The following is an 18,793-nucleotide window of genomic DNA, read 5'->3' on the forward strand; positions in this document are numbered from 1 at the left end:
GTTCATGGGCGAAAGCAATTAGGGGTGGAGGTGTGCATGAGATGGGTTGCAATTGGGCGTTACTGGATTTAAGGAGCTAACCTTGGGACTGATCTTTGGGAGAAAAGTATTTGTTGTATTTTGGTGGTGGATGCTGCTGGTTTTCCCCCCAAGTCTGTTGGATTTTTTGGTATCCTGACCTGTCTCCTGTAATCTTGGAACCCTGGAAGCTTGAACCTTTGGACTGGCTTTTGACTACGGTATAGACTCTTGATCCCTGGACTCTGTTATTGAACTGGACTGGACTCTTTTGACTACGAAGTTATTTTTGCTGTCAGTTTTTGTTTACTCTGTAGCTGAGTGCTAACTTTGTGTTTTATATTTTGGACTATAAAAACAGCCAGCAGATAAGTGCTGTTTTAATTAAACTGTTTGTTAAAACTGGGAGTTTGATTCATCTCTACCTAAATAAGGCAGAGCTCTGGCAATGTGACAGGTGTCTAGGATAAAAGAATACAATCCTTGCTGCTACCCTGAGGAGACTGGGGCACTTAAAACCCAATCAGAATCCAATCTGTGTGTTTGTTTGTAAAGACAAAAGGAGAGAGGCATGGAGTAAGGTTCACAATAAGGCCCTCCTCCAAAGTTTTCTCTCCAAGCAAAACAGCCTCAACACTGGAGTTGGAGGGAGGGAGGGGAGGCGAATGTAAAGATGGGGCCCTCTTTCAATGGGAAATACTAAGGCCACATTCAGACTCAACCCTGTCTTTCCCAAAGTGCAAACAAAAGCTTTGAAATGAGATCAGCATCTGATTTTGAGAAACAAGCCCCGTCGTCGTGGAGGTCACAATTAATGTTTACTCCACCGCCTCGCTCTGCTCTCCTCTTCGCCACCCAAGAGACTCGGAAGTCGTGTAAAACCCACTCTCCGCAGAGCCACCTCCTTGGAGGATACACTCCTTACAACGGAGCAAAGGGAAAGCCAGCCTAATTAACTGCTTCACTTCCCTGGATTTCGATTTTAAGAATGCATGGCAAGCCGCACTCATCATTTCATAGATCACTGGGCTGGTTAAACCACATACAGTTAAGCGGAATGAGAATTGTTTTAGAGCCACTTAAAACTGGCTTATATTCAATTCACATTGTTAAGCTGACAACTCAATCCCAATCATATTTACTTGCAGGCAAGTCAGACCAGTTCCAACAGACCTTTGCAGAGGCATGGCGTGGCATGACAACTCTGGCCTTAAAATAAGACACAGTTACACACTTGGGTCTGTCAGGGAGAGAGCAAAAGAACCACCCACCTCCTGGCACGTAGGAATTGTTGGGCTATGGCCAGGACTTCATACATATGGCACAATTCTAAGTTGCCACCCAACAAGTATTGGGATTCAGATCTGGATGCTGAGATGCTTAGTGAGTTTCGATGATTATTTATTTATTTATTTACAGTATTTATATTCCGCCCTTCTCACCCCGCAGGGGACTCAGGGCGGATTACAATGTACACATATATGGCAAACATTCAATGTCAAAGACACACAACAGATATAGACAGGCAGTCAGGGGCTATTTAACTTTTCTGGCCGCCCGGGGAGCTGTCACTTTCATCATCCATCTGCGACACTGATGAAGTACTTCCGCATTCCCCGCATGCTTTTGCTGGAGTGCTTTGCTAGAGTCTTTTTTATGGCCTCATAAATTAGTTAAATTATCCTCCCCACACATACATGGTACCTAAATTTCCTACTTGTCAGATGCAACTGTCTTTCGGGTTGCAAAGGTTGACAACAAGCTACACAATTGGTCGGAAGCTCACTCCAACCCGGGCTGGCTTCGAACTTATGACCTTTTGGTCAGAGTGATCTTAATGCAGATGACACTGAGACAGCTGCGCCACAGTCCCGGTGCTGATGATGAAGATGAAGATGATCTTTATGTATATCCTGCCTTTCTTCCCATAGGGACTCAAGGCAGCTCACAACCACACCACATAATCTAATAACAATGTTGTTGTTTATTCGTTCAGTCACATCCAACTCTTTGTGGTCTCCTGGACCAGCCCAGGCCAGAGCTCCCAGTTGGCCACCCCCAGGGTCTCCTTCAGAGTCAGGCCAGTCCCTCCCTTCAAGGAGACCATCCCTCCACCTTGCCCTTGGTCGGCCTCTCTTCCTTTTTCCTTCCATTTTCCCCAGCATCATTATCTTCTCCAAAGTATCCTGTCTTCTCATTATGTGTCCAAAGTACTTCCTCTTTTGCTTCTCATCTCCTTCCCTTCAGTGAGAAATCGGGCATTATTTCCTGGAGGATGGACTGGTTGGATCTTCTCGTGGTCCAAGGTACTCTCAGAATTTTCCTCTGACATTACAATTCAAAAGCGTCTCTTTTCCTTCACTCAGACTTCCTGATGGTCCAGCTCTCACATCCATAGGTGACTATGGGGAATACCATTGCTTTAACTATGCGGTTCTTTGTTGCCAGTGTGATGTCTCTATTCCTCACAATCTTATCGAGATTGGTCCTTGCTCTTCTCCCAAGAAGGAAACTTCTCCTGATTTCCTGGCCTCAGTCTGTGTTTGCAGTCATCTTTGCGCCTAGGAATACAAATGCTGTCATGGCCTCCACGTTTTCTCCCTCTATTCCACACCTGGAATACTGTGTCCAATTCTGGGCACCACAATTGAAGAGAGATACTGACAAGCTGGAATGTGTCCAGAGGAGGGCAACTAAAATGATCAAGGATCTGGAGAATAAGCCCTATGAGGAGCGGCTTGAAGAGCTGGGCATGTTTAGCCTGAAGAAGAGAAGGCTGAGAGGAGGTATGATAGCCATATATAAATATGTGAGAGGAAGTCACAGGGAGAAGGGAGCAAGCTTGTTTTCTGCTGCCCTGCAGACTAGGACACGGAACAATGGCTTCAAACTACAAGAGAGGAGATTCCATTTGAACATGAGGAAGAACTTCCTGACTGTGAGAGCAGTTCAGCAGTGGAACTCTCTGCCCAGGAGTGTGGTGGAGGCTCCTTCTTTCGAAGCTTTTAAACAGAGGCTGGGTGGCCATCTGTCGGGGGTGATTTGAATGCAATATTCCTGCTTCTTGGCAGAATGGGGTTGGACTGGATGGCCCATGAGGTCCCTTCCAACTCTTTGATTCTATTGATCAGTCCAGTTGCCATAGTCTTGGTTTTTTGGATGTTTCCCTGCAGCCCAGTTTTTGCACACTCTTCTTTCATCTTGATTAGAAGCCTCCTCAGCTTCTCCTCACTTTCAGCCATCAAAGTGGTATCATCTGCATATCTAAGGTTGTTAATGTTTCTTCCAGCAATTTTAACTCCATCCTTGGATTCATCAAGCCTCACATGCCACAGAATGTGTTCTGCATACAAGTTAAATAGGGAGGGTGAGAGTATACAACCCTGCTGTACTCAATCTTGAACCAGTTTCCCAATCTTGAACCAGTCTATTGTTCCATGGTCAGTTCTTATTGTTGCAACTTGGTCGTTATACAGATTCCTCCAGAGACAGACAAGGTGGCTTGGTCTCCCCATACAGACCACCAAGAACTTGCCACAATGTATTATGATCCACACAGTCAAAGGCTTTCAATAAAACAGAATTAGATTTTTTTTTCTGAAACTCCCTGCCTTTCTCCGTTATCCAGCATCCAGATATTGCAATTTGGTCTCTCATTTTCTAAAACCAAGTTTGTACATCTGGCAATTCTCAAGTTTGTACATCTGGCAACTCTCATAACAATAACAATGTTAAACAAAGTAAATACAAAAATGTTTAAAAAACCAATTAAATATTGTATTGTCGAAGGCTTTCATGGCTGGAATCACTAGGTTCTTGTGGGTTTTTTCGGGCTCTATGGCCATGTTCTAGAGGCATTTTCTCCTGACGTTTCGCCTGCATCTATGGCAAGCATCCTCAGAGGTAGTGAGGTCTGTTGGAATTAGGAAAATGGGTTTATATATCTGTGGAATGACTGGGGTGGGGCAGAGAGCTCTCTGCTGAAGCTAGGTGTGAATGTTTCCGTTGACCACCTTCATTAGCATTTGAAGGCCTGCCTGAGCCTGGGAAAATGTTCTGTTGAGAGGTGTTAAGATGTGCCTGGTTGTTCCCTCTCTGCTGTTTTGTTGTTGTGATTTTAGAGTTTTTTAATACTGGTAGCCAGATTTTGTTCATTTTCATGGTCTCCTCCTTTCTGAAAGGAGGAGACCATGAAAATGAACAAAATCTGGCTACCAGTATTAAAAAACTCCTTTCTGAAAGGAGGAGACCATGAAAATGAACAAATTCTGGCTACCAGTATTAAAAAACTCTAAAATCACAACAGCAAAACAGCAGAGAGGAAACAACCAGGCACATCTTAGCACCTCTCAACAAGAGATTTCCCCAGGCTCAGCCAGGCCTTCAAATGCTAATGAAGGTGGTCAGCGGAAACATTCACACCTAGCTTCAGCAGAGAGCTCTCTGCCCCACCCCAGTCATTCCACAGATATATAAACCCATTTTCCTATTTCCAACAGACCTCATTACCTCTGAGGATGCTTGCCATAGATGCAGGCGAAACGTCAGGAGAAATGCCTCTAGAACATGGTCCCAGAGCCCGAAAAAACCTACAAGAACCCAATTAAATATTCGTTAAATTACAATAAAAACTTGAAATATGCACTAAATACCAAAATATACTGAATACTATGGGCTTCCTTGAACCTTCCTATGACAAGTAGCATTAGTTTTCATACAAAATAGCAAAAAATAAAATAAAATGAAAATTACAGAAAACAGCAGTGGAATAAAAATAGCTTGCAAATTTGCTTCAGTTTTACATTACTGTTGTTGTTCATTACCCGCCTCTCCCTGTGGCTCAAGGCTCAATAAAACAAGAGACAACCTATTAAAACACAGCATTGGTAATATCATGGTGCAGAATTTCACTCTGGATCTCTGCAAGCTGACCTTAGAGAAGTAGCCAACGAGATGGCAGCCCTTCACATCGTTCTGCGTCAGCACATAGAAAAGAAACGGCTCCACGTCATAGTAGAGTGTCTTGTGATCCAGGAAGAGCTTTGCCAATAGACACAAGTTCTGGCAGTAAATGGTGCTGACGTTCCCATCCACCTTTAAGAAAAAAATGAAAGAGGTGATATTGTCATCCTGAAAAAGCGCTGCTAACAGGCAACCATAGCTAGTGCTCCAATGGAGCCCAGCAGGATTGTTTATTTATATTTTATTTATTTATTTGCAACATTTATATGCCGCCCTTCTCACCCCAAAGGGTACTCAGAGCGGCTTTCTCTCTCTCTCTATATATATATATATAAATGTAATGTTTGTTTGTGGGATTAACATAACTCAAAAACCAAATTTGGACACAAGACACCTAAAAACCCAATGTAGGTCCTTCACTAAAAAAAAAAGATTTTGTCATTTGGGAGTTGTGGTTGCTGGGATTTATAGTTCACCTACAATCAAAGAACATTCTGAACCCCACCAATGATGGAATTGAACCAAACTTGGGACACAGTTCTCATAACCAACAGAAAATACTGGAAAGGTTTGGTGGGCAGTGTCCTTTGGTTTTGGAGTTGTAGCTCACCTTCATCCAGAGATCACTGTGGACTCAAACAATGATGGATCTGGACCAAACTCTACACAAATACTCAATATGCCCAAATGTGAACACCGGTGGAGTTTGGGGAAAATAGAATCTTGACATTTGGGAGTTGTAGTTGCTGGGATTTATAGTTCACCTACAGTCAAAGAGCATTCTGAGCCCCATCAACGAGAGAATTGGGCCAAACCTCCCACATAGACCCCCCATGTGGGCCCCAGCAACGCGTGGCAGGGGACGGCTAGTATGTGTGTGTGTGTATATATATACACACACACAATACATTATACCATTAGCACAGTACAATATCAGCGCTATACATCACTATATTGTATTATACAATTATATTGTAATATTATTAGTACTATTACATGTAATATAAAATATATAATTATAATATATTATTATTATTATTATTATTATTATTATACTGTATTACATTAAAATATTATAAATATTATATGTATATACAATATATTATATTATATTATATTATATTATATTATATTATATTATATTTTAGCATAGCACAGGAGACATGGTGGAACTGTCCCCTGGCCTCCCCTGTCTTCACTATAGCTCAACCTCAGCGGTTGTTGCTGAGGGGAGGGGTCTCCAACTGATGACATATGCAGGAGAAAAGATGATGAATTGTTTATTGTACTAGCCATAGGCCATGACATAAAATATACAACCTTTAAAGGTACAATAAGCGTTTTCCAATACAAGTATTAAAACAAGTACCGTATACTAGCTCTTTAAAATTATAGTAGTGATATAATGACAATTACAAATGTCTGGTTTGTATCATCCCCAAAACATCTTAATTTCCATTTCTAGCTTCTGCTGTGGACTTTACTAGTTTGGCTCGCCTTTTTTGGGCTGCGACTGCAAATGTGGCAACCTTTAATGTTATATTTTTGGAATAATCTGCTAACAAGTCACAGATAACTACTGACTGTTGCCAGGATGCCCTTTCTTCCAAAAGGGCTCCCAAAAGATTGTTTCGAGGGTCATTTATACAGTGGGCAATGTAACAGATAGTGTGTTAAATCCTCTCTTTTCCCAGACCCACATTAGGAGACAAGATGGAACTGTCCCCTTACAACGAACCCATCCAATACCTTAAAGAGGCTTAAAGAACAGCATAAAAAGATGACGTTAGGGATAAGTAGTCACTTTGGCTGCCAGTATCTTATAGATCAGTGATGGGCAACCTTTTGAGCTTGGTGTGTCAAAATTTGCCAAAAACCTGAGCATAACTTGGGCGGGGCGTCAACTTCGAGACAAAAAAACCCATAATTTTGCAATGTTTATAGTTTAAATAAGAAAAATGTATATTCCACGCTGAGTTATGGAGTGAACAATGCTCAAACATGCAGATGTTAAATTTGTAGAGCCTTTTACAAATTTAAGGATGGAATTAGATTGGCTCTTATAAGGTGTACTTCTCTGTATGCGGTCGCATGTGGCCGCGTGTCATCAAAAATAACCAAGTGTGTCAGTGCTGACACGCGTGTCATAGGTTCACCATCACGGCTATAGATAGTTGTTAGGAATTTCAGAAATTTACCTCAAAGACAGAAACATTGCTCTTCCTGTAGATTTCATTTGCCGGGGGATGGAACCAACCACATTTCTTCATGTGCTGCTGCAGGATAGTCCTGCTTTTCATGTACTTGAGACAGAATTCACAAATGTAGAGCTTAGGCAGCCTGCAAGAGAGACAGCGTTTATATTTCTTCAATCAAAAATGCACTGGAGAATTGCAACATTCTTCAATTGCTCACTGCAGTATTGCAAAAAAAAAAATGCTTTGCCTTAAAAGCTGGGTCTGAATGAGAGAATGCAGAAGTGAAAGTACAGGAGAAGGTCTAAAGGTGGTTTCGGCTGGAGTTTAACAAGAAGGCAGGAGCCACTCCACCAGCTCTGCTAATAGCCCATTTGTTCTCCTTTGCAACCTCCTTCACAACTCTGTCCCGTTTAGTCACATCTATTTAAACTGTAAGTGGCAGGCAAGGATTACTCCAGTATAAGCCAACCCAAATATAAGCCGAGGTGCCTCATTTTACCACAAAAAACTGGGAAAACTATGGACTCAAGTATAAGCCAAGGGCAGGAAATGCAGCAGCTGCTGGGAAATTTCAAAATAAAAATAGATACCAATAAAATTACATTAAATGAGGCGGCCATAGATGTTTTTGAATATTTACATAAAACTGCAATTTAAGATAAGACTGTCCAACTCTGATTAAACCATTATTCTAACCTTCTTCAATGTAAATGTACTTATGTATCCTTCCAATAATAATAGAGTCAAATAATAAAGGTAATAATAATAATAATAATAATAATAATTGAAAAGTCGACGACATCTCCCAAGTGTAGACTCTGCAAGGAAGCAGATGAAACAATAGATCACATCCTCAGCTGCTGCAAGAAGATCACGCAGATAGACTACAAGCAGAGGCATAACACCATTGCTCAGATCATTCATTGGAACTTGTGCCACAAAGACCATCTGCCTGCGATAAAGAACTGAGGGGATCACAAGCTGGAAAAAGTTACAGAGAATGAACATGTCAAGATACTCTGGGACTTCCATATTCAGACAGAGAGAATTTGGGAGCACAATACTCCTGACCTTACGATCGTGTTAAAAAACAAAGTATGGATTGTCGATGTTGCAATCCCAGGTGACAGCAGGATTGAAGCTAAACAACTGAAAAAGATGACACGATATGAGGGCTTAAAGACTCTGGCACAAACCAGTAAAGGTGGTCCCAGTGGTGATCGGCACACTGGGTGCAGTGCCTAAAGACCTTGGCCTGCACTTAAACACAATCGGTACTAACAAGCTTACCACCTGCCAGCTGCAAGAGGCCACCTTACTGGGATCTGCACACATTATTCACTGATACATCACACAGTCCTAGGCACTTGGGAAGTGTCTGATGTGCGATCCCATACAACAGCCAGCAGAGTGTCTGCTGTGGACTCGTCTTGTTGTGTTTCAAATAATAATAATAATAATAATAATAATAATAATAATAATAATAGAGTAAGAGAATGGAAATGTAATAATAACGAATAGAGTAAAACAGTAAATGTAATAAAAATAATAGAGTAAACTAGTAATATCAGGCTAAGTCTAGAACTAGAGCGCTTCTGCATTTCTAGCTGCCTATTCGGCTTGTGGCAAAAGAATGAAGGTGTGTGCACTGTACCTGGAATACTCTTGTGGGTATGGCGAGGAATACCAGGTGTGGATTTCATATTTCCCAAATTCAATGACAGATGGACAGCGGACTTGTGGGTCGGGGGCTCCGGTCACCCCCACTTTCTGTAAAGGAAAGAAACATCCGCCAGCATTAACCAAAAAATGCTATATAACAGATCCAGGAGTCTATCAAAGCAACAGCCTTGGGTAAAGAAAGCTTTCTTCCTCTGCACAGATCCACAAAGATGCAAGACAACTATGAAAACAGGTGTGTGCTGGGGAAAATTTAATGCCAGCCATTTCTTACGCACCATTATTCTTAACGTGTTCAACTTTAACAATGCTATTTATATCCCCCTTTATAAATCTAGAAAATCATCGGCCTCTGAAAAAACAACAAAAAGGTTCATGAGTACTCCCTACACACTTCTACAATAGCACAATCTGACATGAATTGTTTATAAAGGACTGAGTCACCAAAGGACAAGGTTTCATTTTTTTTTTTTTTACCTTCACAAAACTCAGTAGGGTTATATCAGGAATGGGCAAACCCAGGCTCGGGGGCTGGATGTGGCCCCCTTGGGCACTTTTCTCAGGCCCTCCTCTCTCTCAGCATTCTGTCCTTGTTTCCTTTTCTCCTTCCTTCCTTCCTTCCTTCCTTCCTTCCTTCCTTCCTCCCTCCCTCCCTCCCTCCCTCCCTCCCTCCCTCCCTCCCTCCCTCCTTCATTTCTTTCCACCCTTTCTTCTTTCCTTCCCTCTTTCCTCTCTCCTCCCTTCTCTTTCTTCTTCCTTTGCTTTTGTTTTCCTTCTTTCTCTCTTTCCTCCCTCCCTCCCTCCATTCTCTTCCTTCCTTCCCTTTTTCTCCCTCCTTCCCCCTCTCTCTCTCTCTTTCTTCTCTTTTTTTCTTTCCTTCCTTCTCTCTTTCCTCCCTCCCTCCATTCCCTTCCACCTTCCTGTCCTTGTTTCCTTTTGTCTTTCCTTCCTTCCTCCTTCCCTCCCTTTCTCCCTCCCTCCTTCATTTCTTTCCACCCTTTCGTCTTTCCTTCCTTCCCTCTTGCCTCTCTCCTCCCTTTTCTTTCTTCTTCCTTTGCTTTTGTTTTCCTTCCTTCCCTCTTTCTTCCCTCCCTCCATTCTCTACCTTCCTTCCTTTCGTCTTTCCTTCCCTTTTTCTCCCTCTTTCCCCCCCTCTCTCTTTCTCCTTTCTTCTCTTTTTTTTCCTTCCTTCTCTCTTCCCTCCTTCCCTCCATTACCTTCCACCTTTCCTCCCTCCCTACCCTTTTTCCTTCCTTCTTCCCTCCTGTGGGATGTTTTGTTGGGAGAAAAGAAGATACAGAGGGAACAGGAAAACCATGCTGCAACATGTAAAAGGGTGTCCCATTGAGGAGGAGGAGAGGGGAAGGGGGAAAACAGACTTTCTGCTGCTCTAGAGACTAGGGCACAAGAAGGGAGCCATGGGTTCAAATGGCAGGAAAAGAGATTCATCTGAAAAGATTACAAAGAACTTCCTGAGAGTAAAAGCTGTTGGAGAGTGGCCTAGGCTGCCTTGGAGTGTGGTGGAGTCTCCTTCACTGGAGGCTTTTCCGCAGAGGCTGTCTATCGGGAGTGCTTTTGGCTGTTGTCACAGCTCAGGATAGATTCACCTTGCTCAGAACAACACCACACACCAAGGCTGTAGATTTTGTAGTTTATTGAAGAAAAAGCAAAATCATAAACATAGAAATAAGGTTGCAAAAGTTCAATAGCCAAAACAGAGTCTTAAATGCAAAGGCAGAGTTTCCAAGATCCAGAGGCAAATAACATGAATTATAATTCACAAACATGGGTCAAACAAGAATCCATGGCAGCATGACAAAGTCCCCAGAAGCCAAGATCAAAACCAAAGTCCCAAAGAGCCAAAGCTTTCCCCAAAAGCCGAGGCAATTCCAGAGAAGTTAACAGGGTGTAAGCAAAGTTGCACTGACCACAGATTGACTTCAATCAGATCGTTAAATATGTTTCCCTAGCATGAAAAAAGGCAAAAGAAAGAGGGGCCGACCAAGGGCAAGATGGATGGATGGCATCCTTGAAGTGACTGGACTGACCTTGAGGGAGCTGGGGGTGGTAACGGCCGACAGGGAGCTCTGGCGTGGGCTGGTCCATGAGGTCACGAAGAGTCAGAGACGACTGAACGAATGAACAACAACAAAGCATGAAAGCATTACATTGACCTCCAACTGCCCATTTGCTGGCAAGCCAAGCACTTCCGCGTACCCTTAATTGCAAACGGTCCTCCCTACCCAGATCTCCCTCACCTTCAAGGCTGGATATCTCATTATCCCGGGACTGGTCACACTGGGAACTGAGAGGCACTGAGCTCCCAGATAGAGCGGCCAACTCCTCCACCTGCAGCTGTGAAGTTTCCCTTAAATCATGACCTTCATCTAAAACAACATTCCTTTCTCTGGGAAACAGAAATGCCGTCTCTTCTTCAGAATCAACACTGTCTGCCTCAACAACAGGGCCATGTTCAGAAATCTGTAACCCATCATCCTCCTCATCCTGAGGAAACTCAGGCTCAGAAAACTCAGGCTCCAACTGAGCCACAACAGCTGTGCCTTCTTGCATGGCAGGGGGTTGGACTAGATGGCCCTGGGGGTCTCTTCCAACTCTAGGATTCTAGGATTCTATATCAGGAGCAAGCAATATGGGCTCTCATGGAGTCACTTTTTCTCTACTGTCCACCATCTCATCCTGACCAAGACCAACAAAATGTTTCCCGTCTTTCCCTTCACTTTCTGCCTCCTAAAGAGAAGAGGAAGGGGAGGAAAGGGGCTTGGGGAGAACCCCCTCCCTCCTGGCCCGCCATGCAGCCCCCAAAATAGAAAGTTGGCCCATGCCCGAGTTACATCAATTTGCATAGATGCAAAAAGGAAATAGCAGCTATTTGCATTCTGGATGTAAACTGCTTCCCATACTGAACAATATTTACATCTGAAAATGAGCTCCAGCCCAACCCAAAATAGATAAGCAGGTAGAATTATCTTTTGTTTTAAAGGAAACTATTTTTTCGTGGGCCAGAAATGTTGGGAAGCAATTTCTGCCTTCTGGCAAAAAATATATGCATTATTTATTTATTTGCTATACTTGTATACCACCTTTCTCAGCCTTATTGGTGACTCAAGGCAGTTTACAACAAGTCAGTACACATAACAACAAAATATAAATTAAACATTAAAACAGTATAAAACCACAATAGAAGCAAAGGGAACTGTTTTGGTTTTTTTTTCCATGGGCCAGAAATGTTGGGAAGCAATTTCTGCCTTCTGGCAAAAAAATTTACATTATTTGTTTATTTATTTATTTACTAACTATACTTGTATACCGCCTTTCTCAGCCTTATTGGTGACTCAAGGCGGTTTACAACAAGTTAGTACACATAACAACAAAATATAAATTAAACATTAAAACAGTATAAAACCACAATAGAAGCAAAGGGAACTGCTTTGGTTTTTTTTCATGGGCCAGAAATGTTGGGAAGCAATTTCTGCCTTCTTGCAAAAAATATTTACATTATTTGTTTATTTATTTATTTACTAACTATACTTGTATACCACCTTCCTCAGCCTTATTGGTGACTGAAGGCGGTTTACAACAAGCTCAGTACACATAACAACAAAATATAAATTAAACATTAAAACAGTATAAAACCACAATAGAAGCAAAGGGAACTGCTTTGGGTTTTTTTTTTCCATGGGCCAGAAATGTTGGGAAGCAATTTCTGCCTTCTGGCAAAAAATATCTGCATTATTTGTTTGTTTATTTATTTACTAACTATACTTGTATACCGCCTTTCTCAGCCTTATCAGCGACTCAAGGCGGTTTGCAACAAGTCAGTACACATAACAACAAAATATAAACTAAACATTAAACAGTATAAAACCACAATAGAAGCAAAGGGAACTGTTTTGGTTTTTTTTTTTTTTCATGGGCCAGAAATGTTGGGAAGCAATTTCTGCCTTCTGGCAAAAAATATTTGCATTATTATTTATTAACTATACTTGTATACCGCCTTTCTCAGCCTTATTGGCGACTCAAGGCAGTTTACAACAAGCTCAGTACACATAACAACAAAATAAAAATTAAACATTAAAACAGTATAAAACCACAATAGAAGCAAAGGGAACTGCTTTGGGTTTTTTTTTTCCATGGGCCAGAAATGTTGGGAAGCAATTTCTGCCTTCTGGAAAAAAATATCTGCATTATTTGTTAGTTTATTTATTTACTAACTAAACTTGTATACCGCCTTTCTCAGCCTTACTGGCGACTCAAGGCAGTTTACAACAAGTCAGTACACATAACAACAAAATATAAATTAAACATTAAAACAGTATAAAACCACAACAGAAGCAAAGGGAACTGTTTTGGTTTTTTTTTTTCATGGGCCAGAAATGGTGGGAAGCAATTTCTGCCTTCTTGCAAAAAATATTTACATTATTTGTTTATTTATTTATTTACTAACTATACTTGTATACCACCTTTCTCAGCCTTACTGGCGACTCAAGGCGGTTTACAACAAGTCAGTACACATAACAACAAAATATAAATTAAATATTAAAACAGTATAAAACCACAACAGAAGCAAAGGGAACTGCTTTGGTTTTTTTTCATGGGCCAGAAATGGTGGGAAGCAATTTCTGCCTTCTGGCAAAAAATATTTACATTGTTTGTTTATTTATTTATTTACTAACTATACTTGTATACCCCCTTTCTCAGCCTTATTGGTGACTCAAGGCAGTTTACAACAAGTTAGTACACATAACAACAAAATATAAATTAAACATTAAAACAGTATAAAACCACAATAGAAGCAAAGGGAACTGCTTTGGGTTTTTTTTTCCATGGGCCAGAAATGTTGGGAAGCAATTTATGCCTTCTAGCAAAAAAAAATATGCATTATTTATTTATTTACTATATTTGTATACCGCCTTTCTCAGCCTTATCAGCAACTCAAGGCGGTTTACAACAAGTAGGTACACATAACAACAAAATATAAACATTAAAACAGTATAAAACCACAATAGAAGCAATAAAAACAAAATAATTCTGCCCTCCATCGTTTCTTCTGATTGATCTATTTATTCCGTTTTCTTCCTTCCTTCTGGCTTCCACCCCTCAGCTTCCTTTTCACATAGGCTTTGAAAAGAGGATCCCTTGCAAACTGCCAGAGCAAGTTAAGGCAAAAGTATGAAAGGAGCAGAAAAAGTATGGATTAGACTTCCATAACCCTTATCTCTTACTATCACTATTATGGTTCCTTGCATGGAAATGTCCCTATAGCCCTTTACTGTGTTTTGCTATTGACCTTCAAGTGCTGTGTGTCGTGCCGGAAGGCCTTCCAATCCTGGGAAGTTTTCAAATGTCCGGTTCTAAACAAGTGCTAAATGTATGCCAGCTAAGACCGGAAGGCCCAGCCCTTGCTCGCCTTCCCTTGCATTGCACACACTCACATTTCTTCAGCATTCGGCATCCAGCCGCTCAGGAGGGACCAATTAGCTCAGCTTAACAGGACAGGATCCCTTGCTTTCTTCCCTTTGGCCTCTTTGCTTGCCTATATACCAGTGGTTCTCAACCTTCTTAATGCCGCGACCCTTAATACAATTCCTCATGTTGTCGTGACTCACAAACATAAAATAGTTTTTGTTGTTACTTCATAACTGTCATTTTGCTACTGCAACGAATTGTCATGTCAATATCTGATGTGCAGAATGGATTTTCATTCACTGGACCACATTTGGCGCAAATACCCAATACGCCCACATTTGAATACTGGTGGGTTGGGGGAATTGATTTTGTCATTTGGGAGTTGTAGTTGCTGGGATTTATAGTTCACCTACCATCAAAGAGCATTCTGAACCCCACCAACAACGGAACTGAACCTATCTTGGCACTCAGAACTCCCCTGGCCAACAGAAAATACTGGAAGGGTTTGCAGGGCATTGACCTTGAGTTTTAGAGTTGTAGTTCACCTATATCCAGACAGCACTGTGGACTCTAACAATGATGGATCTGGACCAAACTTGGCACGAATACTCAATATGCCCAAATGTGAACACTGGTGGAGTTTGGGGGAAATAGACAGTGACATTTGGGAGTTGTAGTTGCTGGGATTTATAGTTCACCTACAACCAAAGAGCATTCTGAATTCCACCAATGATGGATCTGGACCAAACTTGGCACAAATACTAAATTTGCCCAAATGTGAACACTGGTGGAGTTTGGGGGAAATAGACAGTGACATTTGGGAGTTGTAGTTCCTGGGATTTATATTCACCTACAACCAAAGAGCATTCTGAATTCCACCAATGATGGATCTGGACCAAACTTGGCACAAATACTCAATATGCCCAAATGTGAACACTGGTGGAGTTTGGGGAAAATAGACAGTGACATTTGGGAGTTGTAGTTGCTGGGATATATAGTTCACCTACAACCAAAGAGCATTCTGAATTCCACCAATGATGGATCTGGACCAAACTTGGCACGAATACTCAATATGCCCAAATATGAACACTGGTGGAGTTTGGGGGAAATAGACAGTGAGATTTGGGAATTGTAGTTGCTGGGATATATAGTTCACCTACAACCAAAGAGCATTCTGAATTCCACCAATGATGGATCTGGACCAAACTTGGCACAAATACTCAATATTCCCAAATGTGAACACTGGTGGAGTTTGGGGGAAATAGACAGTGAGATTTGGGAGTTGTAGTTGCTGGGATTTATAGTCCACTGACAATCAAAGAGCATTCTGAACTCCACCAACAATGGAATTGAACCAATCTTAGCACACAGAACTCTCGTGGCCAACAGCTCGCCTGATGTCCCCTCCCTGCTTTCAGTCTCAGAAACAAGTTATGGCACACTCTTCTTCCCTCTTCCCCTGGCACTCCAAGAGTATGGCTCATGCGCACATGCGCGCACTCCCGCCTGGTGCCCCTTCCCTCCCGTCCCACAAGCCACTGCCTTTTGAGTATCGGCCAAAGCTGATCGTTCTGTTCCGACTGATAACGTAGAGCCTGTGCTCACAGTTCAAGCCAGGACTTAATCAGTCTCCAATTACCATTTGCAAGTTGATTTCTTTTGACAGCAAACAGTAGCCACAGTTTGGACATAACAGCAAGCCTAAATCACAGCACTGGAGCAAAGAAGTGCACAGGCCCAATGTCAGCTTATCACATTCTCAAGAGTTTCAAGTTATTCGAGCCTGCCTTATAATAGGTACAAATATTGACATCAGGGTGATGACACGGAGGGAGGCAAACTGCCAGTCTCCATGTCTATGATCTGTCTAAAGTTCCTTTGCTTTGGGTTGCTGTGAGTTTTCTGGGCTGCATGGCCATGCTCCAGAAGCATTTGATCATCTGGGGAGGCCCTGCTTGTGCTCCCACCTCCATCACAGGTGCGATTGGTGGGGACGAGGGACAGGGCCTTCTCGGTGGTGGCCCCTCGACTCTGGAACTCACTCCCCAAGGACATCAGGCATGCCCCAAGTCTTTAGGAGGAGCCTGGAAACGTGGTTGTTCCAGTGTGCCTTCCCAGAATAAGGAAACTCCCAGCAATATGTCCTCTAAATGCACTTTATTATTGATCTAGGAGTGTCTGCACACCCATCCCTCTCTGAAAACTCTATTCTAGTCATATTTCACCTGTTCATGCTCAGCATTATTTTTAAATTTTAATTATTACATTTGGCCCAGCCATAGGTTTTTAAACGTTGTTGTGTTACTGTTAATGTTTATTGCTTATTTTCTGTTATGAGTTTTATTTTTATTGTTTGTATTACTTGTTGTTATTGTTTTTATTACTAATGCATTGTGGGCTCGGCCTCATGTAAGCCGCACCGAGTGCCTTGGGGAGATGGTAGCGGGGTATAAATAAAGTGTTGTTATTATTATTATTATTATTATTATTATTATTATTATTCTCCTCTAATGTTTTGCCCACATCTATGGCAGGCATCCTCAGAGGTTGTGAGGTCTGTTAGAATCAAGGCAAATGGGGTTTCTAAATCTGGACAGGAAATAAAGAGCAACACTCTGATAATGGGGGAAATCCCTTTACAATCAGGGGCAGCTAACACTTCCCAACAAAGGCAGCAGTCAGCCAGGCGTTGAATCTGCAAGGCTTTGCAATGCTAATCAAGGTGATCAACTGCAGCATTCACACTTGCCTCCAACAGATAAGAGTACTTTCTCCCACATGGACCTTCAACAGATATATAAACCTCACTTGCCTGGGTTGTTGTAGGTTTTTTCGGGCTGCATGGCCATGGTCTAGAGGCATTCTCTCCTGACATTTTGCCTGCATCTATGGCAAGCATCCTCAGAGGTAGTGAGGTCTGTTGGAATTAGGAAAAAGGGTTTATATATCTGTGTAATGACCAGGGTGAGACAAAGGACTCTTGTCTGCTGGAGCTAGGTGGGAATGTTTCAACTGACCACCTTGATTAGCATACAATGGGCTGACTGTGCCTGGAGCAAACTTTGGTTGAGAGGTAATTAGATGTCCCTGCCTGCTTCCTCTCTGTTGTTGTGCTGTAGCAATTTTAGAGGTTTTTTTTTAATACTGGTTGCCAGATTTTGTTCATTTTCATGGTTTCCTCCTTTCTGTTGAAATTGTCCACATGCTTCTTCTGGAGTTCAATGGCTTCTCTGTGTAGTCTGACATGGTGGTTGTGAGAGTGGTCCAGCATTTTTGTGTTCTCAAATAATATGCCGTGTCCAGGTTGGTTCATCAGGTGCTCCGCTATCGCTGATTTCTCTGGCTGAAGGAGTCTGCAGTGCCTTCCATGTTCCTTGATTCGTGTCTGGGCCATGCTGCTGAGTGTGGTGGTCCCTCTGTAGACTTGTCCACAGCTGCATGGTACACGGTAGACTCCTGCAGAAGTAAGAGGATCCCTCTTGTCCTTTGCTGAACGGAGCATTTGCTCGATTTTCTTGCCTGGTTTCCAACAGATCTCACAACCTCTGAGGATGCATGCCATAGATGCAGGCGAAATGTCAGGGGAGAATGCTTCTGGAACACGGCCAGGCAGCACAAAAATCTCATAGCAACCCAGTGATTCCAGCCATGAAAGCCTTCAAGAAAACAATTCAAGGTTCAGGTCATCACCTATAAAGCCCCAAACCAGGGGTCCTCAAACTAAGGCCCAAGGGCCGGATACAGCCCTCCAAGGTCATTTTCCCGGCCTTCACTCAAGGTCAACCTAAGTCTGAAACTACTTGAAAGCACATAACAACAACCACAATCCTATCTCATCAGCCAAAAGCAAGGCCACACTTCCCATTGAAACACTAATAAGTTTATATTTGTTAAAATCGTTCTTCATTTTAATTATTCTATTGTTTTTAAGTGTTTTTTGCACTACAGATAAGATATGTGAAGTGTGCATAGGAATTCATTCATTCTTTTTTCAAATTATAATCCGGCCCTCCAACAATTTGAGGGACTGTGACCTGGCCTTCTGTTTAAAAAGTTTGAAGACCCCTAAACTTCGAAGACCCCTAACCCTAAATGGTTTGGGACCTGCTTATCTTTGTGATCGCCTTGTCTCCTATGAACCAGAGCCCATCTGGGGTGGCACTGCTCTCTCTCCCCCCGCCATCTCAAGCACGGTTGGTGGGGACGAGGGAGAGATCCTTCTCGGTGATGGCCCCCCAGCTCTGGAACTCCCTCCTCTAGGGAGATCAGACAGGCTCCCACCTTATCCTCCTTCCGCAGTCAAATAAAAACCTGGATGTTCCAGTGTGCTTTCGATTAAGGAGCTCACCAGTAATTTCCCTGTCCCTATTGAATTCCTCACTATACTCCAGCCCTCATATGATCTACGTCAACAAGTTTTATGACACTATTTCTTGCCCAATCTATTGGTTTGTTGCACTTTTCTGGCACTCCTGTAAAATTTATTGTACTCATTGATTTTTTCTCAG

At 42.2% G+C, this 18,793-nt stretch overlaps 1 protein-coding gene across 1 annotated transcript in view; it reads right to left on the reverse strand.

Moving 5' to 3' along the window:
* The window catches only part of KAT6A (lysine acetyltransferase 6A), a 111,930-nt gene that overhangs the window by 35,281 nt on the left and 57,856 nt on the right, over positions 1 to 18,793 (reverse strand). Inside the window, exons 9-11 of the mRNA XM_067470662.1 lie at positions 8,833 to 8,948; positions 7,179 to 7,320; positions 4,951 to 5,112 (exon numbers count right to left, since the gene is read on the reverse strand). Coding sequence (XP_067326763.1) covers positions 4,951 to 5,112; positions 7,179 to 7,320; positions 8,833 to 8,948 — 420 coding nt within the window. The remainder of the gene's footprint in view (positions 1 to 4,950; positions 5,113 to 7,178; positions 7,321 to 8,832; positions 8,949 to 18,793) is intronic.

The sequence above is a fragment of the Anolis sagrei genome, chromosome 7 (genome assembly GCF_037176765.1).
Source record: "Anolis sagrei isolate rAnoSag1 chromosome 7, rAnoSag1.mat, whole genome shotgun sequence".
Taxonomy (NCBI): Eukaryota; Metazoa; Chordata; class Lepidosauria; order Squamata; family Dactyloidae; genus Anolis; species Anolis sagrei.